Source organism: Anas platyrhynchos, chromosome 29 (genome assembly GCF_047663525.1).
Source record: "Anas platyrhynchos isolate ZD024472 breed Pekin duck chromosome 29, IASCAAS_PekinDuck_T2T, whole genome shotgun sequence".
Lineage (NCBI taxonomy): Eukaryota > Metazoa > Chordata > Aves > Anseriformes > Anatidae > Anas > Anas platyrhynchos.
Genome location: NC_092615.1, coordinates 1,866,140 through 1,889,356, shown reverse-complemented (window position 1 = coordinate 1,889,356; position 23,217 = coordinate 1,866,140). Strand labels below are relative to the sequence as shown.

Genomic DNA, 23,217 nt, shown 5'->3' with positions numbered 1-23,217 from the left:
TTTTTGGGGCAGAAAAGGGGTTTTGAGGGGTTTGCTTGAAGGCACCCCCTCCAACCCAACCCCAAATATTCCCCCAGAGGTAGAAAAAGGCAGCGGGGGGGGGGAGTGAGGAAGGAAGGCTGCGAGGCCCTGTGGGTGCAATTAGGGAGCAGAATTAACGAGTTTGGGGTTTCTCCAGGAGATAAGGAGCGCTCGGAGGGCTCTACCCGGAGCGGGAGCCAGAGATCCCATTGTCCTTTAGGGTTTTAATCTGGCCCCGGCAGCCCTAAAACCCAGACGGCCCCGCGCTCGTTTCCTTTTTTTTTTCACTGCGGGGTTTCTGCGGCGGGAGGCAGAGGCTGGGAAGGGAAAATCTGACACAGGGCCCGGCCCCGGTCAAACACCGCAGCGGGGTTTGCTCCGGGAAGGGGGTTTTTTGGGGGGAGGACACACGTGGCCCCCTCCCACCGCATGGGGTTTGCTGCTTGGCAGGAGCTGGGGACGCGGATCCAGCCCTGACACTGCCACTAACAAAAAGAAAGCAGCCAGGAGGGCACACAGATGGTAAAAAGCAAGGTTTTAGCCCCAATTCCTCGGGTGTTTATTGACACGAGGGGCAGCGAGGAGAGAGGTCGCTTTATTCCTACTCACCCCTGCGCCCGGGTTTTATGAACGTTTTTAAAAAAATAAGTCTCTAAAAGCACGTTCTCGACTCGTTTTTCTCTTCCCAGCAGTGGCGATGACAGCGAGCAGGCTTCAGCGGGGAAATTGTAGGAAACCAAAAAAAAATAATCACAAAACCAAGGAACTGTTCAGAGTTCCAATATCTTCTGCTTTTCCCCTAAAATGACACGATTTCATTCACCGGGGAGGTCAGGCAAGGCCTAAAACCTCTTTCTTCCCCCCCTTGTGCTCCTCCACAGGCTTTCGGTTCAATTTTGGGGTGCATTTTGCTCGTGGGACCCCGCACCCTGTGGGTTGGAAGAAAAAAAATCAGATTTCAGGACGTCACAGGCACAGGGGGAAACGGCCAGCTCGGCTGCTTTTCAAGAAAACAACACCAAAAAAATAATTTCGGAGTAAGGGGCACACCAGCCTGCCCCGAGAAAACGCAGAAAAGCCTTTAAAGGAAAGGAAATTTCTAATCTGGAGTCAAATTAGGAAGATGCTAATTGGGAAACCCTCGCTCATCACAGAGCTCTGGGGGGAACAACCCTTCAAGACGCTCACCCCAGGTTCTCTTTTTGGGGAGAGCCAGAAGTGACCGGCCAGGAACAGGGGATAAGGAGGTGGCTTCAGGGTCTGTTCCGATAAAAAGAACCCCAAACAAACCTTTAGGACAACTCATGTAGGGACACAATATCCTCAAGTTCAGTGTTTTCAAACCAAAACGCCTGCGGCTGTTACAAACGAAACGATTTTACAAAGCTTCAAGTATAAAAAAAAAGGAAAAAAAAAACCAAAACCCTAACACAAAATCTGGAAAGCGGTCGCCTCGGTTCCTACACCACTATTTGAAATTACACCTGGTGACCCCAAATTAAATCGTGCTCCCACCCTGCGGAGAGGGCACGGAGTGAAGTCCTTCACCGTGAATTTTTTTGTTTTTTTTTTCTTTTTGGCCGTTTCCAATCGCAGATTTGCTGGCTGGAAAGGGAGGAACCCCGCTGTCCCAGGTCAAATCACGAGGGGCTTCCAAACTACGAGATTGGGGCAGGTTTTGCCTGGCGGAGGAGCAGGAACAGAAGATTTTTGGAGGCGTGGCGATCCTGAGGTGCGATCGAACCCAAAAGCATCGCGGCACCGTCCCTGGGCAGGGCGCAGGCAGCCCCTCACTGCTTCGCTGCCTGCCTGCCCGGCTTTTTTTCCTGCTGGCCTCTTCCACTGCCTGGGATCCCTCGGCCACGGCCACCAAAGACACCTGCGGGACAAAAAAGGAAGAGCAGAGGCACCAGAACATCAGCGTACGCCAGGAACACCTCCCAGAGCTTTACAGCTCTCCAAATTCTCCCAAATACACGCCTGTTTTTGTATTTTTGCAGCAGCAGAGGTGGGACCTGTGGATTTTTCCCTTGCCAGTCCCAGACCCTGTGCTCATCAGGCCCCAAAACTTCCTCTCGGCAGCGAGCTCAGTGATTCTCCTCCGGTGCTTTACCACGAATTCACCTCTTTCATCACCTTTTTTTATTTTTAAAGTCCCCTTTTTCTCACCCTCAAGCTCCCCTCTTTTGAAAAACCCAACCCAGGACGAGAGAGGAGGTTTTAAATCGAGCACCTGCCACCGGGGGGTCGGCAGATCATCCCGCAGCCCCCCCCGAGAGCTGCAAAACCAAACCTGCAGCAACAAAAAGGGGGGAGAGCGACGAAGGGGCCGTGGGGCCGCCCTGCCAGCACCCTCTGTGCAAAAACTGGAGCCCAAAATTAGGCTCGGCGCAGGCAGAACTCGCTGCAGAGCCCTCTGCTCGCTCAGCCGAGACAAGTCTGAACCAGAGGGGGGAAAAATGCTTCTAACCCCGCAGTCCTTTGGAAGCAGCCGGAGCCCTGCGAGCATCCCGAGCAAAGAGCACAGCTCCCAAGCTTGGCGAGGCAAGGAGTAAAAAAAAAAAAAAAGCAGGATTCCCAGTGGCAGAGACAATAATCCTTTCAACCGCGTGCGCACAATTATAGCTTTACTTCTGCCTGCTGGCCTCCCAACAAAATTGTCCTCCCTATTTTTTTTCTTTCCTTCATGTCTCGGTAATGAGAGCCAACCCTTTTTAGCTAATTAGCAAACGCCAAAGCTTCCCTTTAAAATATTCCATCAGCGAATTTCAGCTGCACATCAAAACAGGGGGGTGGGGGGGGAACTCCACCTCCAAACACCGCTCGGGCCGGCTCTCCACAAGGTGGATATTTCCACAGCACGGGCGGGAGAGAAAAGACTTCAGCTTCAAATGTTTACCCAAGCTAAGCCCGGCCAAAAAGCTGCTGCGCCAAACGCTCTGGACACCGAGCAGGGAAGGAGGAAAAATAAAAAGGCCCCTTCAGATTTGTAAAGGTCACCGCTGCGCGCTCGGAGCTTTTTGGGAGGCGTTTTTCCTCCTGAAATCCCTGCGAGCCGGAGACGTTCCTTGGGGTGGCGTGATGGCCCCAGGTACCTCCCAGCCGTCCCGCCGGGATTCCTCGCATAGCCCGCATGCAGACAGCTCGTTAAGGGCGCCTGCCTCAGTCCCCAGGGCTTCTTTTACAGCCCCGATTCCCTGGTTTGGTTCGGGGAGGGAGCCCACGCGGGGTTTGGGCTCCTGCTGTGGGCTGATCCCGCAGCGAGGGACCCCGGGGGCTGAGTGAGGAGAGCGCAGGGCGAGCGGCAGGGCCGTGAGGAGGACGGTGCTGGGAGGGGGTAAAACATCCCCCAGCCGTGTGAAGTGGGGCAGGGGAGGAGGTGCCCTGACCTATTTCTGCCTCCTTGGCAGCCTCCCCTCGTAGCAGAGGCACCGATTGTTCACCTGGAGCAGGAGGAGCACAAACCCGCAGCTCTCTATGTAAAAAAAAACACAATAACAAGCAAAAAAAACACAATAACAAGCAAAAAAACCACAAAGCACCAGGTCGGAAGCCCCAAAATCCCATTACACGGGGAGAAAAGGTGGTTTTTAGCACGGAGATGGTCACAGCCGTGTCTGTTTCCCAGCAGGACAGCCTCTTGTTTCCCTCCCAGCTTCGCTACGCCAGCAGACACCCGGAGTTTGGTGGGGCCGCAGCAAGCCAGGAGGGGCACAAACAGCCAAATTCGGAGCCTCTCTTAATTAAGCTCCTGCCCAACCCAGTAACGAGGAAGGCACAGCCCTGGCACGTCTCCCTGCGCCGGGATCTCGCACGGGAGCCGCCCCTGCCTCCCGCAGCCCTGGGAGGCGAAATGGGGAAGCAGGGACCCAAATCTGCCCCAAATCTCCCCCTTTTGTGACCCAAAAAGGAGCAGGATCATTACCTCGCCCGGCGCCGCCCACCCCGCGGCCCTTCTGCTGCTTCTGCTGCTGCATCCCGCCGCGGCCTCGGCCCTTGGACACCACCTCCTCCTTCACCATGTCGATGATCTCGTCGGGGATGCGGAGGTATTTGATGGTGCTGCCGCGGATGTAGCACTCCGGCATCCTCCAGAATTTGTCACCGTCCTGTCGGGGAGCAAGGCTTTAGGTTGGAAACGAGGCCGGGTGCTTTTTTCTGGGACATTTTTTGGTTTTTGAACGTTTTCATCCCTTCCGAGGAGCGCGACGGCTCCGCTGGTATTTTTCAAGCCCTAATTAGCCACTAAATTGGTTTCCCCTCTCCGACCCCACGGAGCTGGAGGGGCACGGAGGGCACCCAGCCCTGAACCAAAGGGGGGTTTCGATTCCACCCCGGCCTGTAACACCCACAGAAAACGAAGGAAGAAGAGGGAAGGGAATTGAAAGCGGGCCCGGGGAGGGGAACGTGCGAAGTTCCACACAAACACTGCGAGGAACCACCTCGGGGCAGGTCCAGCAGAGGAAGATTTTTTTCTGCAGAAGCCCCAGCTGGGAGTCACCTCGCTATTTCACGTCGCCGGGGCGGGGAGCTGAGCGGCCAGGCAGCATCCAGAGCCAGCTGGGTGTGGGGCGGGTGCCCACCAGATGCACAGGAACCGCCGCCGTGGAAAATAAGGAGCTTACGACATCCAAAAGTTAAAAAAATCCCCAAAAAAAAGAGAAAAAAAAAGGGCTCCGGGAGCCAAGTGACTGAGCAGCCGTGTTTTGCTCGAGGCGGTTTCAGGATGTGGCCCACCAGGACCGTGTCAGGCGCAGCTGTGGGGTCAGAGGGGGGTTTTGGGGGCTGAAACCCAAAGCTGCCGCCCAAAATGTAACCAGGAGGGGGTTTGGGGCCTCGTGCAGCCAGCTCTGCCCCGCAGGAGAGCTCAAACCCGGCTCTCCTCGAGCAGCACGGGCAGACAAGGCGTCCCAGAGGAGCGTGCTGCCCAGGAACGCCTCGTTTCACCTCTCGGGATCGTCCCCCCACGGCTCCGGAGTTATTTGGGGCAGCCCTGCGTGTGCGGGCAAGCCCTGGGCGCGCGCGAAGACGAGGAGGAGAGGAACAAAACGGCCTCCTCCAGCCAGGCACCCGGCAAACCCCACCCTGCCGCGGATCCTCCAGGCTGAGCCTTGGCTCCCGATGCTGGAAGGGATCGAGCCAGGGCCAGGCTTCCTCGTTCCGGCCTCCTCCACGGGTAAACAACAGCCCGTGGGGACGGGGAGGCCGCCAGGCCCCGCTCCGTGCCATCTAGCGGCCGGTCCCCACCGCTGCTGCCCTGGAAGTGGCTCCCAGCAGGCTCCCAGCAGGGATTTGGAGGCGTTTTGGGGGTGGGAGGGAGCTGTAGGGCCCTCGGGAGGGTGAAAAGACGAGAAATGCCTCTTCTATAAGGGAGGACAGAGCTGCTCTGCAAGGAGGCAGCAGGAGGGGACAGGATTATGGGGTCTCTGAGCATTAATAAGGTTCTGTCACCCCCTCCTGCAAAGCCCGGAGAGAAACGCCTTCCTATTTGCCCTGCCCTAAGTCCAGGGGGATCCAAAACGTCCTAAAAGCTGCTGCTTCGTGCTGAAAGTCCCCCTCAAACCTTTCCTCGGCCATATTTACGCACAAACACATCCCTGAGCCCCAGCAGGACCGGGCAACAGCTTCGTGCTGTGGACATAGCAGGTACCAAAGCTTTGCAGAGAGATTTTCTGCAGAATCCGTGTTTCTCTGCCCATTTTTACCCCAAACCCCTGCAGTTTCGAGGCAGGGGGAGCTCAGCCAGGCTTCCCAACAGCGCGCAGCCGGGGCAGGGACAAGCCCAGGCACTTCGGGGCTGAGGTCAAAGCCCAGCCGCGATCCCAATCTCCCGGAGCACCTCTGGCCATGGGCAAAAGTACCAGACGGCGCCCAGGGCGGGCCAACGCCGCGGCGCTGCCGCCGTTTGATGTGGGGAGCGGGTTCAGAAGAGCCAGAGCTGGGAGCAGAGGGCGCAGACGGAGCCGTGGCGCTTCGAGGATCCTCACCGGGGGGGGGAGGGGGCTGCACGTTACAGGCCCCCCCCCTACCCCCCCGCCTCCATCCCGGTTTTTCGGTGTCTCCTCACTTACCTCACGCACGTTATTTCGTTGTACTCACTTAAAACCCCACTCAGGCCAAAGCCACGCTGCCAGGGGAGCCAAAAACGCACCGAGGCCCAACCAGGACGGCCCAAAAACGGGACCGGGGCTCGGTCACCCCCCCCCGTGCTGCCCCTTTCCCCCCCCCCCGTGCTGCCCGTTTCCCCCCCCCCCGTGCTGACCGGGGCCGGGCCCTTACCCGGGAGGTGCAGATGACCTCCCGCAGGTTGATGTTCATCCAGTTGTCGCAGCTCACCAGGTGCCCGTTGTAGGTCTCGCCGTTCTTCAGCTCCACCAGCTGGAGACACAAACGGCGGTCACGGGAAGGGGGAGGGAACCGGGCCGGGCATCAACGGGCCCGTGGGGGGGGGGAATTAACGGGGGAGCGGGGCCGGGCCCGGTGCTGCCGGTACTCACCATGGGGTGGTTCTGAGCCGTCTTCAGCAGCGACAGGGGCAGCTGTGAGGGGGAGAAACGGGAGGAGAGGCCTCAGGCAGCGCCGGGACACCGGAACCGGGGCCCAGAGACCGGAACCGGGGCCCTGACACCAGAACCGGGGCTGTGGTACCGGGAGGGCGATGCCGGTACCGGGGCCGTGGTTCTGAGGCCCCGACCAGGCCCCGATCCCCCCCCAGCCCCCCTCAGGGTCCCCCCCCGCCCTCACCATCGTGCCGGAGCCGCCGCCGCGCCGGCCGCCGCCGCTCAAACCGCCCCCGGCCCCGCTCGGAGCCAATCAGCGCACAGCACGGCCCCGGCGGGACCAATCAGCGCGCGGCGCGGCCCCGGCGGGACCAATCAGAGCGCGGCCGTCAAGCAGCGCGGTGACTCCCCTCCGCGCTTTCACGACAGTGTCGCGAAGACGGAAAGAAGAGGCGGCGGCGGCGCCCCCGAGCGGCGGGGCCGGGCCCGGGCCCGTTCCGGTTGTAACGGGAGGGGGCGAACCTGGGGTGGGTGGGGGGGGCTCCGGGGGGCACCGCGCTGAGGCGGCTCCGGCGGCGGAAGAGGCGTTGAGGGGGCTCTCTGTGCCCACAGGGGGGCGCTCTAGTTGGGTGGGCGGAGCCAACTCGCAACTCTATGGTCTCGGGGGGGACGCTCTAGGCGGGGGGGGCGGGGCCAACTCTATGGCCGGGCGGGGCCGCGCGCTCAGAGCGGGGCGGGCGCGCGCCGGGGGCGAGGCGCGATGGAGAGGCCGCGGAGGGCGGTGGTGGTCACCGGTACGGGGGGGGGGGGGGGAGGAAAAAGGGACCGGGGGGGGACCTGGGGGGGGTGTGGGGGGAGCTGGGGGGTGTGGGGCAGGGCTGGGAGGGGGGTGGGGGAGGCGGGGGTGGGGGTTTGGGGGGGTTTTGAGGGGTTTTGGGGGGGGGAAATGGGGGGAGAGGGGGTAAGGGGGGGCTGGGGGGGGCTTGTGGGGATTGTGGGGGGGTTGGGGTTCATGGGGGGTGATGGGGGTATGGGGTTTGGGGGGTGTGGGGGGGAGTTAAGGGGGTTAGGGGGTGGTATGGGGGGAGTAGGGGGTGATTTGGGGGGTACCGAGTGGTTTGAGGGGGGTGTGGGGTGATTTGGGGGGGTGCTGGGGGGTGCTGGGGGGTATAAAGTGGGTTTGGGGGGGATACGGAGTGATATGGGGTGGGTACGGAGTGATATGGGGGGTTATAGGGTGGTTGGGGGGGGTTCAGGGTGGTTCTGGGGGGGGTGCAAAGTGATCTGGAGGGGGGTTCAGGGTGTTCCGGGGGGGCTATGGAGTGATCTGAGGGGGTATGGAGTAATATGGGGGGGTTACAGAATGGTCTGGGGGGTGGACGGAGTGATCTGGAGGGGGTTCAGGGTGATCCGGGGGGGTTATGGAGTGATCCGGGGGGAGTACAGGGCGATGCTTGGGGGTATGAAGTGGTTTGGGGGGGGTACGAGGTGATTCTGGGGGGGGTAAAGAGGGATGCAGGGGGGTAGGGGGTGGTGTTGGGGGGCACAGAGTGGTCTGGGAGGGGTAGGGAGTGATCCAGGAGAGGTACGGGGCAGTGCTGGGGGGGTGCAAGTTGATGTTGGGGGGGGCACGGAGTGATCTGGGTGGGCAGGGGGTGATGCTGAGAGCAGTACAGGGTGAGATGGGGGGTACAGAGTGAGCTGGGGGGCGACGCTCAGGGGTTATGGAGTAATTGGGGGGTTATAGGGTCATGCTGGGGGGGTTATAGGGTCATGCTGGGGGGGGTACAGAATGGTGCTGGGGGGGTACAGGGCGATACTCGGCAGCTTCCCCACGTGTGGGGTGAGCCCTGGGAGGGCCGGGGGTGCTCTGGGGATGGGGGAGCTGCGGTGGGTGGGGGTATCAGGAGCTGGGGTTCCCCCTAAATCCCCAGTCCCCCCCCTTAAGGCTTTGCTGAGCAGGAAAAGAGCAAAACTGGGGGGCTCGCAGACCCCAAAGGGGTACAAAGGCAGCTTGGTGTGTGGGGCAGGCTGTCCTGTGCCAAACGGGGACCTCGAGGGGGGGGTGACAAACCATGCAGCTGAACCCGAGGCCGTTTGAGCGTGGGGGGGGATAACTGGAGGCCAAAATCCCTGCCGAGAGCAGGTGGCGGCTCCTGGTGCTCGGCGGTGACTAAACAGAAAAGAGGCGTCGCCGAAATCCACTCCTGCTGCCAGCAGTGCCTCTTCTCGCCCTTTTTTCCCCCGTTTTTTTTTTTTTGGGGGGGGGAAGTCCGCTTCCGAAGTGCGGCCCTTATCTCGTGAGGGCTGCCCGTGGCCGTTCGTCACCGCCGTCACGCCGAGTTCCCCTTCGGGTACGGTCGGAGGATCGCTGCTATTTCCGTGCCCTTTCCTTTTTCGAGCCCTTTCCGGAGATAATCCCATAAAGCTCTCGCCGCTAACGAGCCCTGGAGGGCCCTAACGCGGACGTGGGAGAGCTCCCGGAGTTTGGTGCTGCCGAAAAGTTGCTCATCTTCTGCGCAAAGCAAACCCGGGGGGGGATCTGGATGGGGGATGAGTCAGGAGCCAAAGTCCTCCGGGGGGTCTGTGCCAGCAGAACGAGGGGGCTGCGTTCCTACAGGCAGGCACCTGTAGGATTTCAGCCTCACGGCACGCTTTAGCGGCTAAAAAGGGATGCTCATTTTTATGTTTCTCGGAAGAAGATGAGGATTTCTTTAGGGGTGAAACCCCTAAGGGCCGTGATGGTTTCCAAAAAGCCGCGTAAGTCATCGCTGACTTGTGGGAGCGTCTGAGAAGTCGTCTCGTTATTCAGCTTGCTGGCCTCTGCTGCAGCCGTAGCTTATCCTAATAATATCTCGTGGGAAACACGCCGCTGTTTGATCTCGTGGACTCCTTCAGGAGGTTTATTTGGGGGAGAAATAACCCCAAATACACAGTGGCTCGGTTCTAATGTTCCCACCCAGGTGGAGCACCCACGCCGTGCATGTCCCTCACATCACCCTGAGCGATGTGACCCCGACCTTCCCCTGTTTTGGTAGCAAACAGCCCGCTTCCATTAACGTGTCACGTAATATTTGTGGTCCCTCCCCGGTCCCCTTCACGAGTTAGCCAAAATCTCTGCCCCTAATTGCGTGAGGCTGCCGGGGTAGCTCCGACGTCCTCAATTAAGGCGCGGTGCCATCGCGCCCCGATAAATGCCTAACCTTTGTGTGCTTGCTCAGGGAAAGATGTGATGGATTACTCGTTAACCCTGGGTTACTCATTAGGAAATGCAAACGGGGTGAGTAAGGGTTTTTACAGCTCTGTCGTGACCTTTGCTGCCCCGTGGACGTGGGTTGTCAGCACCGTTGGGGTTGGTTCCTCGAGAGACCGATCCACGGAGATTTTGGTGAAGGCTCAAAGCAAGGAAGAAATACTCGAGGCAGGCTCGTCGATGGTTTTGGAAGCATCTGGTGCAGGCTGTTACGAGCAGGATTAGAAAATCCAATAAAGAGTCTCATTCCGTGACATCAGTCAACGCATCTGCTAGTAGCAAGTTTTTCCCTAACCTGGTAGAGAAGGAAAAAAATCCGCTGCCCCGGTGTCTGCTGGGGAAAAAAGGAGATTTTTTTTTGGTTTTGAGGCAAGCTCTCGTTCTCCTTTGTTGTAAGATGTGTAGTTAAACGTTGCTGTGAAGGTCTCTAGTAGGTAGTTAGGAAGGGAATGAGGAATGTAAGGTGAATAAGGAATATATGGTGAATAATTGGGTATTTTAAGTGGGTTTCCTCTCAAAATACATAAACCAGAGAAGCGCAGAGCACTTTGCATGTTAGCCAAACGTGTAAGAATGCCTTTTATTCTGTTTCAGGGTTTGGGCCGTTCGGAGAGCACGCCGTTAACGCCAGTTGGGTTGCAGTCCAGGTAACGCTCTAACTTCCTTCGGGGAAAGTTCAATCAGCCCCGTGCCGATCACCGACCCGCACAGATTTCAGCCCGCAGCTCTTTTGTACCTTGCCTTCCCCGTTTCTCAGCTGAGACCAGCTCGCTCCAGATGGCCAGCTGGGTAATGTTTTATTCGCTTCTCAGAAAACAGCCCCTTAGCTAGCAGAACTTAATGAGATGGAGTTAATAGAGCTAAGGCAAGTAAGGAATTCCTGGGTCAACTCCTCAGATTTGAGAGCTGGTGAGTGGGGCAGGGAGCGGGGAGCTTCGTGTGCTGCTGAGAATTCAAAACAAGAAAGCAAGCTAAATGAATTCTTGTTTTCCTCCCAGCTGTAGCTTGAAATCTGGGTGAGTTGGTTAACCTTTAAGCTATTTCATCTGTAACGAGACTTGCACGTGGTAACCTTGCGGAGTTGTCAAACACGGGTTGGAATTTTGGGACTGACTCCAAAGGGAGCCTCCACCGCTGCCTGCTCTCTCCCTTCGGCTCCTTTCGGGGCAGCCTGCTGGGCTGCGGTGGGTGAAGCAGGAGGCGTGCGGGTGCTCGGGGAGCACACGAAACAGCAGCAGGCGTTGCAGGGCTGGCTCCTGCTCACTGGAGATGCGGTGTGCGAAGTGCTCGTGAAGCATCGTCGCTTGAGCAGGTCGTAGCGTGCTTTAACACAGCCACCTTATGCCACTTGTAGAGCTGCGTGAGCATATGTGACATATGTTCATCTAAATAACACTGATACACTCCCAAACAAGGCAGGAAGAAGAAATCCAACTCTTGCTAGGTGCCCTGCTGAACTAAGGAATTAAGGCTGCTTTGTAGTACGCTGTTAAAGCATTAGCCTCAAACAGCGCTGTCACATTATCCCAATTCCTCCTTATTTGTCACTTCTGGATGTGGTTTATGACAAAGCTACTGGGAATTCAAGGGTACCTTTTAGTACAGTTGCCCAGGGAATTAAATCTATTTTTCTCCCAAACACATCTCTCTTCCCTTCACAGCTCTGAGATTAATATCTGCTTTAGAATGCTTTTAAATTAAATCACAAACTCTAATCAATTACAGGCAACTAATGTCCAGATGTCTAATGTGTTGCCTGGTATGAGAAGCCGAAACCTTTGGCTCCAGGAGCCCTTTGGAGCTGAATTTATTTGCGTTAGGGTTTGCTCAGGCGGAGTTTGGGGAAAAACGCAAGCTTTATTAAGGATAAAAATTGCACGTTGGTGGAATTTAGTAGCAAGGCTAATTGGCTTGGTTTGTTCTTATTTGTGTAACGCCAGCTATTGTAAACAAGCTACTTTTATGCTGGAGAAGATCCACAAAGGGGTATTGTGCTTCTGGGACAGGAAGAGTAGTGGGTGTTGTGATGTTGCTTACAAAAACAAACCTAATGTATAATTTGTGTGAGGAGAAGCGGGCTGTCATCCCTTCAGCCCAGCAGCTCGAGGCGTTGCTGATAGAGGAAGTCACCGTGTGTGTTTTAAATTCATTTTACGGGCTCGGGGCTGCTTTGAGAATGTAAAACTACAACTGGCCGCGCGTGTTAGGGCCGATCTTCCCCCGACTTTAACAGCTTGTGTTGGCTTCTGGCTCCAAACGCCGACTTTGAGGCGGTGGGGAGGATTTGCCTTTCCTTACCCCCGTCTCAGCCCGGAGAGGCCCAGACAAAAAGGAACAGCATGTCTTTGAGCACATGCAAGTTGGGCATTGTGCAAGTTTCAGACGGGGGACTTCATGGAGCTGAGTGGACACAAAGGCGTGTCTGAGTTTCTGAGTCCCAGACGGTGTGATCTGCATCTTAATAGAAGAAAAATCAATTAAACAATCTTTGTAAATCCTTCCTAGCTTTAGGGCTAAGCTAGTTCTGGTTTATTACATCTTTTATTATCCTGCATCCCGAGGATAAAATCCTCTGCTTTTCTTCCCGGTCTTCCTTTGGGTTTTATTTGTGCGGTGTGACTTTTCCCTCAGACTGTGGTGTATTTCTAGTATCGATGCTTGTTCGTGAAAATAAATGATTTTTACACGTGATTAACACACAGGGTATCTTAAATAGTCGTGGAAGCAAATGCTAAGATTAAAAGTTTGGGTGTTTTTATGCTTGGGAGAGAGAGAGGGGGACAGTAACTTCTCGCTGCTTTCTCTTCCGAGGCCGGCAGTAAAAACACTTCGTGTGTTACAAAACACAGGTTTGCCATTCCACGTTTCCATCTATTTAACATTTCCTCCGAGGCTTTTTTTACAGTTGCTTGTGGGGGGGAGACATTTCTGTAAGAAGAAGCGGAGGAAAAATGGGATTTTTAGCTCGGGGCATCCTGCGGCCTGCAGGCCCGGCTGCGCCTCATGGCGGAGGCCCGGCTGCGCCCCATGGCGCCCGCCAGGCCTCGGCTCTCCCCGTTAGAAGCGTGTCTGGCAGGGCTGGGGGCCGAGGAGGGAGGTCAGGGTGCGTTTTGGCCTTACGGAGCACAATCGCTGTCAGGGTGTCTAGACAGACCTGATAAGGATATTAAAGGCTGACAAAGGAGCCCATTGTGGAGGGGTCAGGGAATCGGTCAAACGCGTTCATTTTTCTCTGTTTGTCAGGTACACAAGGCTGCGGATAATAAGTTGTCTGGGGGCCAGAGTACATCTTTATTATGGCATGGAAGTGCGTTTGGTTAAAGGCAAGCTGTGGGTTTGTAAAGCTGCGTTTGACGTGCCTGCCTTTGGGGAAGGGGCTGCTCGGCGTCACGGCCCGAGGTCTCTCGCGGGCGAGCAGCCGGCAGAGCTCGCAGCTCCCAGCTTCGTCTTTAGAAGCTGCTTCACGCTCTTCAGAGAAGTGATGATGAATTCCTACCAATTAACGCTCTGGAGCTTTTCCTAAAGAGACTGGCTCGTATTTGAATACTCTAATTTGTAAACTACTTACTTCATTAACGCGCCGCATAAAACAGCTAACGTTTTGAAGGCGGGTTTGTGTAAAGAAGATGTGATGAAACATCACTTAGCATCCATCTCTGGTAATGAATGTCTGTGTGTGCCAGACGCTAATCAATACAGCAAGCCTTTAATATCAGCCTTGCCCTCGGAGCAAGTGATTTATCACGGTTGTTGCTCATATCTGCTAGTCCGTGAAAGTCTTACCCTTGCTTTTTCTGCGTGTTTGAGTTATCTTAAATCTTGTTACACCGACCGTGGTGTCTGTACAAGTGTGAAAAGTGTTGCTTTTTTTTTCCCCCCTCAGAACCCCAGTAAAGAAATAGATGCTGATAACTACAGGAAAAAAAAAACAACTTACTAAGATAATGCTCATGTTTAGATAGAACAACGGAGGAGGTAAAATTATAATGTAGGAGTCAAAAAAACCTCAGCCTTTGTTTTCCACTCCTCTCCTTTAAAATTCTTCTCACTTAAAGACAGTTGAGGCCCAGCTAAATATAAGATTTGGAATTCAGTAGTAAGCTTCATTGAAAACAGCTTATCTGCACTTCTTAGCCTGAAGTTGGCGAGTATAAATCTCCACGCACAGGAAAATAAAGAAAGAACTGCATGAAAGCACAGCTCTTGGCTCTGATCACTAGATCAGAACCCGAAATGGAGATAATTTAATCATTCAAGAATATTTTAAAATGCCCTTTGATACTTTGATGTCTCCTTACGTTGCTGTTTTCACTTCAGATCCATGAAAACAACTACAGTGGTACGTGGATGTGAGAGTGCCAGGTTCTTTTCATGCCGTGCCTGCAGCTCCTTTGATGCTAATGCAAGTAATCATTCTGAGCTTTTGTCATGAGTAAGATTCAGTTTTTCTAACTGACACGTGTCGCAGAGGAGAACAGCACAGGAAGACGAGTTTTTGCTGCGTATCAACTCGTGAAAAGCTGGAGTTGGTACTTGTAACTGCAACGTGGGCCTGGCTGCAGGAGCACCGATCCCCCGACTTCAGAGGGAAGGATGCTCTTGTGGTTTCTGTGCAGAGGAGACAGCTGTGGGAGGACTCAGAGATGGCTTTATCGGTCTTGAAAAGCATCTGGACAATTTTTCAGAGTGCCAAAAATGTTGTCTTCGTCAGAGAGAAACATGATCCGAATTAGATGCTGGTGGAACTCATTAAACGTGGTGGCTGAAGTCACTTCAGGCACTGGAAGCCTGATGGTTCAGAGCCGAGCCGGCGGCTCTGTTTGAGAACGTTTCTATTCAGAGGTTTCAGACCGTGTGGTTATGTCGTTTCCTTGAGTTCTTGAAAGTTTGGGTTTCTAACTGAAGCTTTGCTGGTGAGACTGGAGTGAGCTGAAACAGAGACCAGAGAAGAGCAAGGCAGCAGTGTCCATGACCTCGCGCTCTGTTTAGAGGGAGCTTGGAGTGCAGGTTGGGAATACTGGGAAAAAGAAAGAGCTTTCTTCTTCCTTCTTCCCTCTGCCTTCCTGTTTTAAGGGAGTCTGTGCAAGGTATTTAAGTGACGCTGTGCGTTTTAAAAGGTTTAATGGAAATTGGCAAAGTTTGCTGCCTGGATATTAGGGCTATTTTCAGGGCGTGTTTTTAGTTAATGTTGTAGAGGAAGAAATAATTTCCTGCATTAGTTGAATCACCGAAATGGTAGCAGTTCAAACGGCAAAATTAAGCACGATATATTAGGTATAGGTAGAGCTAGCAAAGGAAACCTGGTTTATATTTTGGGAACAGCCTGCATTGTATTCCAGATTCTGCCAAAATAAAGTAAAACAAATATGTTGAAGAGGGCATGCCAATGTTGCTGCAGTCTCCCATACGAGGACTGTTAGCTAATATTTGTAGAGACGCTCAGACACAGAATAACTAAGGGTGGGAGTGAGCTGTTATCTATTTTTGTGGAAACAAACATGAATTTGCTCTTTGGGCCAGCAGCCCTGCGAGATAACAAATCAGGCTATGAATATATTCCTCTCAATTCTGCTTTTTCTATATAATATCCAGTTCTTTCACAAAGTGAATATGACTATAGACTTCTAAAAATATTGAAGCCATTCTTTTTTTTGTAGCGTGGGAGTTGCTGATAGCTATTGTCAGTTAAATGTTGATTTCTGAGTTATACACACATCAGAGCAAAACAAACGGTCCTGTCGCTGCCGACTGTTGGCACAGGTGGGGAGATGCCTTTGTTGTTCCCAGTTATGTTTTTTTTTCTTTCCTTTTTGCTGCTCCTTCTATCTTAACCGTCAAAAGACCCTCTCTTTGAGGCAGTGTAGGAGGGTATGAGACAGAAAACCAGACTGGCATAGTAGTGCTGCTCTTTTTTCCCCTCGCCATAGCTTTGGGAAGGAACAGTTCCCACCTGGTGGATGCTCGGGATGCTTTGCTGTTTGCAGGGTTCATACAGCCCATGGTGTAAGCTCCTGTTTGGCCCTCACTCTGCCATTAAACCCTGCAGAAGCGTATCCTCTGCTGAACTTGTGTCTGACCATCTTGTTTTGTTCTTTTTTTTTAATTTCCATATGTTCCTAGGAACTGGAGAAGCTTGGGCTGCGAGATGACGTAGATCTGCACGTATACGAAGTCCCAGTTGAATACCAGACAGTGCAAAGACTAATTCCTGCCTTATGGAAAAAGCACAGTCCGCAAGTGAGTGAGTAAAGGGAGGAGGAGAAAAGGCAGAGTAAAGGGCTGACATCTGGCATCCTCACAGCAGCGAGCGTAACGTGAAGTCACGTTTTAGCCTGTGTTTGGTTTTGTAGTCCTTTGCTAGATTTTTTTCCTCTTTTTTTTCGTGAGAACGTGTGAATCTGTAGAATTTTATGGCTCAGAATAAAGTGTTCCCATTAATGGGAGCAGGCAGTGTGAAGAGGCCGCTGTAAAGGGCTGTCTAGACAGCTCCCAGTCGGTCTGTGCCCCCTCGGCTGTTCAGGTGACAGCTCCACCGGTATTTAACTGGGAATAGTGGGCTGTGATTCTCCATCCTTTGTGCCTTGCTTTGTCTAACTCGTTTCTGTTCTCCCATAGCTGGTGGTTCACGTGGGTGTCTCGGGGATGGCCACCACCGTCACGCTGGAGAAGTGTGGCCATAACGTGGGCTACAAAGGCTTGGACAACTGCCGCTTCTGCCCGGGCTCTCAGTGCTGCGTGGAAGGTGGCCCGGAGTGCATCGATTCCATCATCGACATGGACACGGTTTGCAAGAGAGTCTCAGCACTGGGGCTGGACGTCACGGTCACTATATCGAAGGATGCTGGCAGGTACGGGATGGCAGTGATGGATGGGGAGAAGAGATTGGTATCGCCGTACTTGTTCCCTCCGTGCTCAGCCACGAGGCCCGCACGCTTCTAACGGGGTTGGCAGCACTCTCTGTTCTTCTGCAGTCACACATTTATGATGGGAAACGCCGAGATTTTTACGTTTTGTTGTCCCGGCTGAGATTAAAGCAATTACAGACTCGCTACACCTGGCTCGCATCGCGCTTTTTATTGCAGGATGTTGCTGCAATGCTGAATGAAAAGAACACAGGTTGTCCTGTCCTGCAGTTTGCATGCTGTATTTGTTGCTAAATAAGCTCTGTTTTTATATTTCAGGTACCTCTGTGACTTCACTTACTACACTTCCTTGTACCAGAGCCGTGGGAGGTCAGCTTTTGTTCATGTGCCTCCGCTGGGAAAACCATACACTGCAGAACAGCTGGGTCGGGCCCTACAGGCTATCATAGAAGAAATGCTTGATGTTTTGGAGCATTCGGAAGACAAAATCAATTGTCAGCATGAACACTGAAAGGGGGCAGAAGCCCTCCTAGTATTGCACTTCCAAAACTTCCCCTGCTACAGACGTACTGGGGAAAATGGTCTGAAACGTACAGAACGAGAATTGGAGACCTCAAAAAATGAAAATTCCACTTCTAGAAATTGACGTTTTTTTTGTCAAATGTGCACATTTCAGCCTAGGCGACGAAGGATTCGAGATCTCTTCTTTAAAACACCTGCGACCACTCATTCCTGAAGTGTGTGTGTGCGCTGTGCTTTATCCAGAGCTTGTCTGTTGGTCCAGTGACAGCTCCCGACCAGTCTCATGCTGTGCAGAGGGAAAGTTTCTCACCTGGACTTGGCGTTCGGGTGCAGGGAATTAATAACTCCGTCCTCTGATGACTAGTTCTTAAGTCGAAAGCTTTGCTTTCATTTTGCTTTGTTTTTTTTTTCCCTCTTTGGCCCGAATTATAGGTTCTGATGTAAGAGTATAACTGAGGATGGCAGGAGTGGAGTGGGTTTGCCTGTTGTAAAAGTTTGTTGGAGCTGAGGAGTCTTCAAAATTGCTTTTGAAATTGAAAGCGCATTTTAGTTGCTGATCTCTCGTCCTGCTTCTCCAAGTATTAGTCGGGTCCTCGTTGATGTGCTGGTTAACTGCTAGCTGCAGATAGCAGGGGGGTGGTTTGGGCTCCTTTTGTTGCAGGAGATCGCTGGTTTTAGATACCGTACGAACCTACCTTGCGCCAAATATTTCCAAATGTCTTTTTTTATGAGGCTCTCGATGCCACCTTCCTCACTCAAATCAACCATATACCTCCTGTACAAAACACATTGTTTCATATGTGTATAAAGCAAATCATTAGCGGTTAAATAGCTTTGCTAAAGGCCACTTTCTCCACAGGAGATCTTTATCGTAGACTCTTGGTGCTAGCTGTTATTTTTAAGGTGAAGGCTGACTAATTTATAACTTCCTTAGCTATGAACTTTCGTTCTCGTTAAAGGTTAGGCAAAGAGTAATGTTTAACTTAAATTCTGAGTTGCCGCCTTGATTTATTATAGGCATAAATATGCGAACGTGTGGATTCAGAGACGTTCTGCCAAATGAGATCTTCTAAAATCCTAAACCTCCTCCCCCTGTCTGGGAACCAGAGGCAATGATTTGAGAACCAGGAATGCTGCTTAGGGTGAGTGTTCCCGGCTGTTTGTTAGTGCCCCCCTCCCAATGGGAGGGTACGAAGCACTGCTTCTGGTGGGGGCTTTCCCAGGAATTCCCTTGGGAAAGCGTACCTGCAGGTTCTGAGCAGGACTTTAAACGTTTCTGACACTTGTCACGTAGGTTTGGTTCCAAATTACAAGACTCCAGTGAAAGACAGGTGATGTTAGGTGGGAACAGACCCCAAACTGGTCGTTGATGGCCAGTAGGTCTTATCAAGGAGCCATTTAAAAGAAGAGGTCTGTGATTTGATTCTAATGCTATTACAGATATATATAAATATATATATATATAAAGCAGCTTTTTGAAATGTTGTAGAATATCCTTATTTTAATTTTTTTCTAATTATGAACGATTCTGCTATAGTATCTCTCAGTGAGAGCTGCCACTAACGTGCTGTTTTCCAGTAGAAGTCTAGTGATGACAGAGGAAATGCCACTTCTCCTCGGAAGCCTTGCGCAAGGGCGAAGCCTTCTGCAGTTGCAGTAACTTCGCCAAGGGGATCTGGGTATGAAGATGTTTGGTTTACCGAGGAAATTCCCTCTGTACTTAGTGTACAGGCTTTCCTGATCAAAAGAGTTTGCCTTCAAAGTCAATGTTCTCTTTTGCTTTCGAATAAAGTAGCACTTATCAGATCGTCGGCAGGCAGGCAGGCTTTCTGATTAGTAATTTATTATATTTAATATTTTGTTTAAATATTCGTGACTTGACACGGTTTTGCAAATAGTTGAGCTACTTATCCCCTCGTAGAGTTCTTCCTTTATCTGCTAAGAAGTTCTTTGTCTTCGGTGTATCCTAGCTGCTAAACTTTTAAGAGATTTGTGTACCTGGCTACGTTCAGCGATCAATTTAAGTCATTTTCAGTGTTGCTATTTAATTTCCGTGTGATGTAGTCGTGGATGAAAGGGGAGTGGGAGACCGATGGCTGTGGGAAATGCCCACGGGGTCGAAGCAGGCGTAGGACCCACAGTGTTCGTGTGTCGAGGCAGGAGGGATGATGCAGATCCCTGCCTGGCCTCGAGCCCTGTCCACAAGCAGAGTCCATTTGTCCCCTGAGTTTCAGCATGTTCCTGCTGCTCGCTCAGGCTTCCTTTGGGACCACCTGGGACATCCCTGCCGGGAGCACGGCGCAGTTCACCCGGGGATGCTCGTGGTGGGCTTGAGGAAGCTCCGAAACGCACCAGCAGGGAAGGCAGCGGCTGCTTTTGGGGATGTGGCTCTGCAAATTAGCTTAATCAGCCCTTGGGGTATTTCCTGCTCAGCGTCTGCCCTCTTCCCAGAAGTGTCTCGGGTCCTCTCAGGGGGAAAGCCTTGAGCTGGCTCCTGTGACTTGTGTTTGTCCGAGGCCTGCGGTAGCTGACCTGCTGTGTGCCACTGTGGACATCTCATTTTCAGAAATACTTGGAGCATTCCTTGCAGCCTTTCCTCATAACCCATTTTCGTGAAGCTCCCCCGTGGCCGGGTTCTTAGAAAGCATAATTTATTTTATAATCTTCTGGCTTTTTGAGAAGTAGTCCTCAGAGATCATGTTTGTAAGGGGTGTCTTGGTGGTAGAGAGATTTTGTATAGTGAAACTTTTTAATGCCATTAAGCTAATTTTATTTAATCTGCCCTAAATTAAATAATTTTTTTTTGAAAGCTTTTTGTTAAATCCATTAATTCTTGCCACTTTTCGTGTAGGAGCGTATTTTCTTTGGAAGTATCACATAAAAATGATGCAGAGCTTCAAAGAGCTGATGCTTTGTGTACTGCTTACTGTCTGCTTTCTCTTCCAGATCATCAATAAATAGAATTTGCTAATTTGCACTGACTGGGAGACCTGCTGCCGACTACAAAAAGCTTTTGTGCTAGTGAGTAAGCGTAGGAAGTTCAGGTTTAGCGTTAATTACAGTGCCTGCAATTTATAACATGTGAAAGCTGATGAAGTTTTAGGGTCCTGTGACTGCAGAATTGTCTCTGGTGATGCACGTCACCGAGGAACGGGGGTGAGAATATTTTGTGTGTTAAGAGAGAATTGGGGAGGTTCCAATGTATCGGGTCTGATGTCATTTTATCTGCTTGCCAACAGCGTGGAGTAGGAATTGGCTCGTGTGTTGGTGAGGTTTGGTGATGACAATTTACTTGTTTCAGTTCTTAAATGCTGTGGAGGACTTTGAGGAGCTCCAGATACCCGGATACTCCTTTGTTGCTTGGTGATGTGGTGTCAGGAGATTCTTCCTTTGAATTAAACCTGGTAATCTCTTATGAGACACTGCAAAAACAGAAAAAAAAAGATCCTGTGAACTTGAAAGCTTCTTTGCCTTGTGGGGATGTGACTGAAGGCAAACACAGAAGCTGTTCGTATTTTTGGGGCACCTCTGTGCCAAAATCCATAGGAATCCCACGAAGGAGTTTACGCTTGTTTGGAGTATTCCCCAATCTGATTGCCTCCTCTTAAACGTGGTGGAAGTGGGAAGGGATGAAAAGGTCATGAGGATGGTTAGAGGTGGTGAGAGTGGTTGGGACATGATGCAGCCGAGGGCTGCTTGGCTCAGGAGTCCCTCGCGGAGGGACCTGACTGAGGCCGTTCAGAAGTTTAGGGCTTGATGAACTCTAGCTTGCTCTGCTTTCACCCCAAAGACGAGGCGTCCAGAGTAAATGTAGCAGGAACGCTGACTCCTGGCAGAAATGGGGAAGGCGTTGGTCTGCAGGCAGCCCCGCATCGTGCTGCGGCACTGGGAGCACTGGGACGGCCGCGCTGAACCGGCTCCGTCTTGCGGGGTTGCGCCGAAATGCGTGGTAAGTCCGGTAGGAAACTGACCTCGTGTTTACTCACCTAGGCTTAGATGTAGCATCCAAACTCCGTGCGTCTCTCCTGCTGTTGTGCAGGCGATATTTAACCTCCCAGTGCCTCGGTCAGCTGGCAAAAGGGGATTTGTTGCGGGCCGCTCGCGGCGTGCCAACTGGACAGCACAGACTCCCCGTGTCACTGTTCCTGTTAACGAGAAGTCTGAAAAAGTTAGAATTACTGAAATTTCTCCCGGTACTCACATAATCTTCATTTAATTGTAGTATTTGTTGACCTCGTGTGCGGTCTTTCCTAGGCGGCGTAGGGAAGGAGTGGCAGGAGGCGCTGCTCAAAAGCAAAAGGAGGAAAACCTGGGGTGAGTTCAGCTGCTGCTCCCCCGCTAACACGAGAGCCTGGAGCAGCTGTCACGACCTGACCGTGGTATTCCATGGTTTAATTAGTCGTGACTTGTGCATCTTCTTTAAATTACAGCGTGTTTCTGACTCTAACCACACGGTCTGTGCTCAGACACCGAGCTGCTCTAAAAACGAGCGGTGGTGTTGGACTGGAAACCAGGACGTTTTAGGTGCAGGCAGTACGCTGGTGTGGCGGTGTTTTTGGTTTTTAATTCTGACTTTCAGATCTCATCCTGCAGTGCAGACGTTAAAATTATTGCCGATTTATTTGTACTCCTAGAGCGTACTTCCACCAAGTAACCTCATGCCTGTTGTCTACTTGCTTCGATACGCTATCCAATAAGAATATTTTGATGAGAAATCTCAGAGTTGCAGAGGCTTTTTTCAAGTATTTTTTGTTGGCTTGGATAAAATACCCCTAGTTGCTACTGTAAGTACCCGTCTTAAAATAACATAGGTGGATTTGTCCTTTTTTGCACCAGAAACCCCAATGTTTTGTGGTATAAAGTGCACTTTTTCTTAAAACTTGTCTTCATGTCTGATTAGTGTCTTATGTGACTGAAGTGAGATTCTGCTGAACAAAGCAGAAACGAAGCTGAGGACGTCGTTAATTCTTCTTTGTATTAATTAAAACCCGAGATCTGCTTCTGGTCCGTCTGCTTTAAGACAAAGTAGGGAACAAAATGCCTCCCCGTAGATAGGAATTAAATATAGGAAATGAAACCGTACACTGCCCTTAAATGAAACTCCGTGCTACTGAAGTACACGTTCAGGTTTGATATTGCACCAGCTTCTTAAATTGCAAATGTTTACTTTGATTAAACAGGGAGTGCCTTGTCCTGTGCTGGGCTCACTTTTGGGAAGCAGAGCGGTGGCGATGGGGACGGACGAGCCTTTTGCACGTGGGGTGGGTGGAACGAGCGGGCTTCATCACCGGGAGAAGCTGCTGGGCTCGCTCAGCACCCCCTTTACCCAAGTATTCAGAACCTGCACTGAATCGAGCTCCAGGTTTTCAGAAACCCGCTCAGACGCGAGAAATTATAAAAATCAGAGCATTTGCTACTTAGTTAATTAGCTTGGCCAAATTCTTTGAGGTCATTCTGTCCGTTCTTCGAGGTGACACATTTCTTCTGGGCTCGGATGTGCATGGTCCAGCATCACTCCTCCTTTCGGGTCCTCTTTTCGGGTCCTCCTTTTGGGTCCTCCTCTCGTTCCTCGTGGTGAACCACGTGGTGTCTGTCTGGGTATCTCAGGTGTCGCCAATCTCATGCTCATCAGGGCTCTTGGAGCCACAATTAGGAATCCGTCGGGGGCTTCTGTTTTTCTCAGTGTGTTCTTGCAGTGCCTTGTAAACCCAAACAATCTCGTGTGTCACAAAAGGGCTGTGTAATAAAGAACCCGTAACAGACTTTCGGCTTGCTATGACTAGACTGGACTTTGTAACTGAAAATTTAAACTGATGTTTCAAAGTAAATAAAGAGTTTAACTCTGAACAGCCTTTGGGAGGACTGATTTTTAAAGGTGCCTTCTGTAGGGTGCTCGGTGTGTGCTGTTGGAGGTGAGTCCCTGGGCTGCTTGGATCTCCTGCCCTGCCCTTTATCTTGCTGTTTGTTATAAATTTATTCAGGAAGGTGTCTGTCGCTCCGTTACGTTCTGCGATCTGATCCAGAGAGAAAATTTACCTCGAGGTACAAAGGAAGAACA

The 23,217-nt window shown here is 52.0% G+C and overlaps 3 protein-coding genes across 10 annotated transcripts in view; 2 read left to right on the top strand and 1 right to left on the bottom strand.

The window, feature by feature from the left end:
• Window positions 1–541: 541 nt before the first annotated feature.
• On the bottom strand, window positions 542–6,881 carry LSM4 (LSM4 homolog, U6 small nuclear RNA and mRNA degradation associated). Of its 2 annotated transcripts, XM_072029207.1 has the most exons (6): window positions 6,766–6,881; window positions 6,519–6,560; window positions 6,301–6,399; window positions 3,947–4,130; window positions 3,411–3,496; window positions 542–1,900 (listed from the first exon to the last, which is right to left on the bottom strand). In XM_072029207.1, the coding sequence occupies exons 1-5, from the start codon at window positions 6,766–6,768 to the stop codon at window positions 3,411–3,413; spliced, it is 414 nt and encodes a 137-aa protein (XP_071885308.1). In that variant the 5' UTR covers window positions 6,769–6,881; the 3' UTR covers window positions 542–1,900. The 2 variants fall into 2 exon arrangements, with proteins under 2 accessions (XP_071885308.1, XP_038024961.1); XM_038169033.2 differs by lacking the exon at window positions 3,411–3,496.
• A 63-nt stretch (window positions 6,882–6,944) lies between these two features.
• Window positions 6,945–23,006, top strand: PGPEP1 (pyroglutamyl-peptidase I). Of its 7 annotated transcripts, XM_072029204.1 has the most exons (7): window positions 7,279–7,315; window positions 8,794–8,875; window positions 9,743–9,801; window positions 10,369–10,421; window positions 15,895–16,011; window positions 16,390–16,622; window positions 16,956–23,006. In XM_072029204.1, the coding sequence occupies exons 6-7, from the start codon at window positions 16,417–16,419 to the stop codon at window positions 17,146–17,148; spliced, it is 399 nt and encodes a 132-aa protein (XP_071885305.1). In that variant the 5' UTR covers window positions 7,279–7,315; window positions 8,794–8,875; window positions 9,743–9,801; window positions 10,369–10,421; window positions 15,895–16,011; window positions 16,390–16,416; the 3' UTR covers window positions 17,149–23,006. The 7 variants fall into 7 exon arrangements, with proteins under 7 accessions (XP_038024960.1, XP_071885304.1, XP_038024959.1 ...); XM_038169032.2 differs by lacking the exons at window positions 7,279–7,315; window positions 8,794–8,875; window positions 9,743–9,801 and adding an exon at window positions 6,945–7,021; XM_072029203.1 differs by lacking the exons at window positions 7,279–7,315; window positions 8,794–8,875; window positions 9,743–9,801 and adding an exon at window positions 6,960–7,048.
• The window catches only part of UBA52 (ubiquitin A-52 residue ribosomal protein fusion product 1), a 112,907-nt gene continuing 96,965 nt past the window's right edge, over window positions 7,276–23,217 (top strand). Inside the window, exon 1 of the mRNA XM_072029201.1 lies at window positions 7,276–7,282. The gene's annotated coding sequence lies outside the window, so the exon portion shown is untranslated. The remainder of the gene's footprint in view (window positions 7,283–23,217) is intronic.

Excerpts from the sequence above, each read along its gene's own strand:
- LSM4 (XM_038169033.2), bottom strand. Across the intron at positions 6,400-6,518 it reads CGGCTCAGAACCACCCCATG|CTGGTGGAGCTGAAGAACGG; the intron begins GTGAGTACCGGC and ends TTGTGTCTCCAG. Across the intron at positions 1,901-3,946 it reads GGTGGGCGGCGCCGGGCGAG|GTGTCTTTGGTGGCCGTGGC; the intron begins GTAATGATCCTG and ends TTTGTCCCGCAG.
- PGPEP1 (XM_038169031.2), top strand. The coding sequence starts at position 7,282 with ATGGAGAGGCCGCGGAGGGCGGTGGTGGTCACCG. Across the intron at positions 10,422-15,894 it reads CCAGTTGGGTTGCAGTCCAG|GAACTGGAGAAGCTTGGGCT; the intron begins GTAACGCTCTAA and ends ATATGTTCCTAG. Across the intron at positions 16,012-16,389 it reads GGAAAAAGCACAGTCCGCAA|CTGGTGGTTCACGTGGGTGT; the intron begins GTGAGTGAGTAA and ends GTTCTCCCATAG.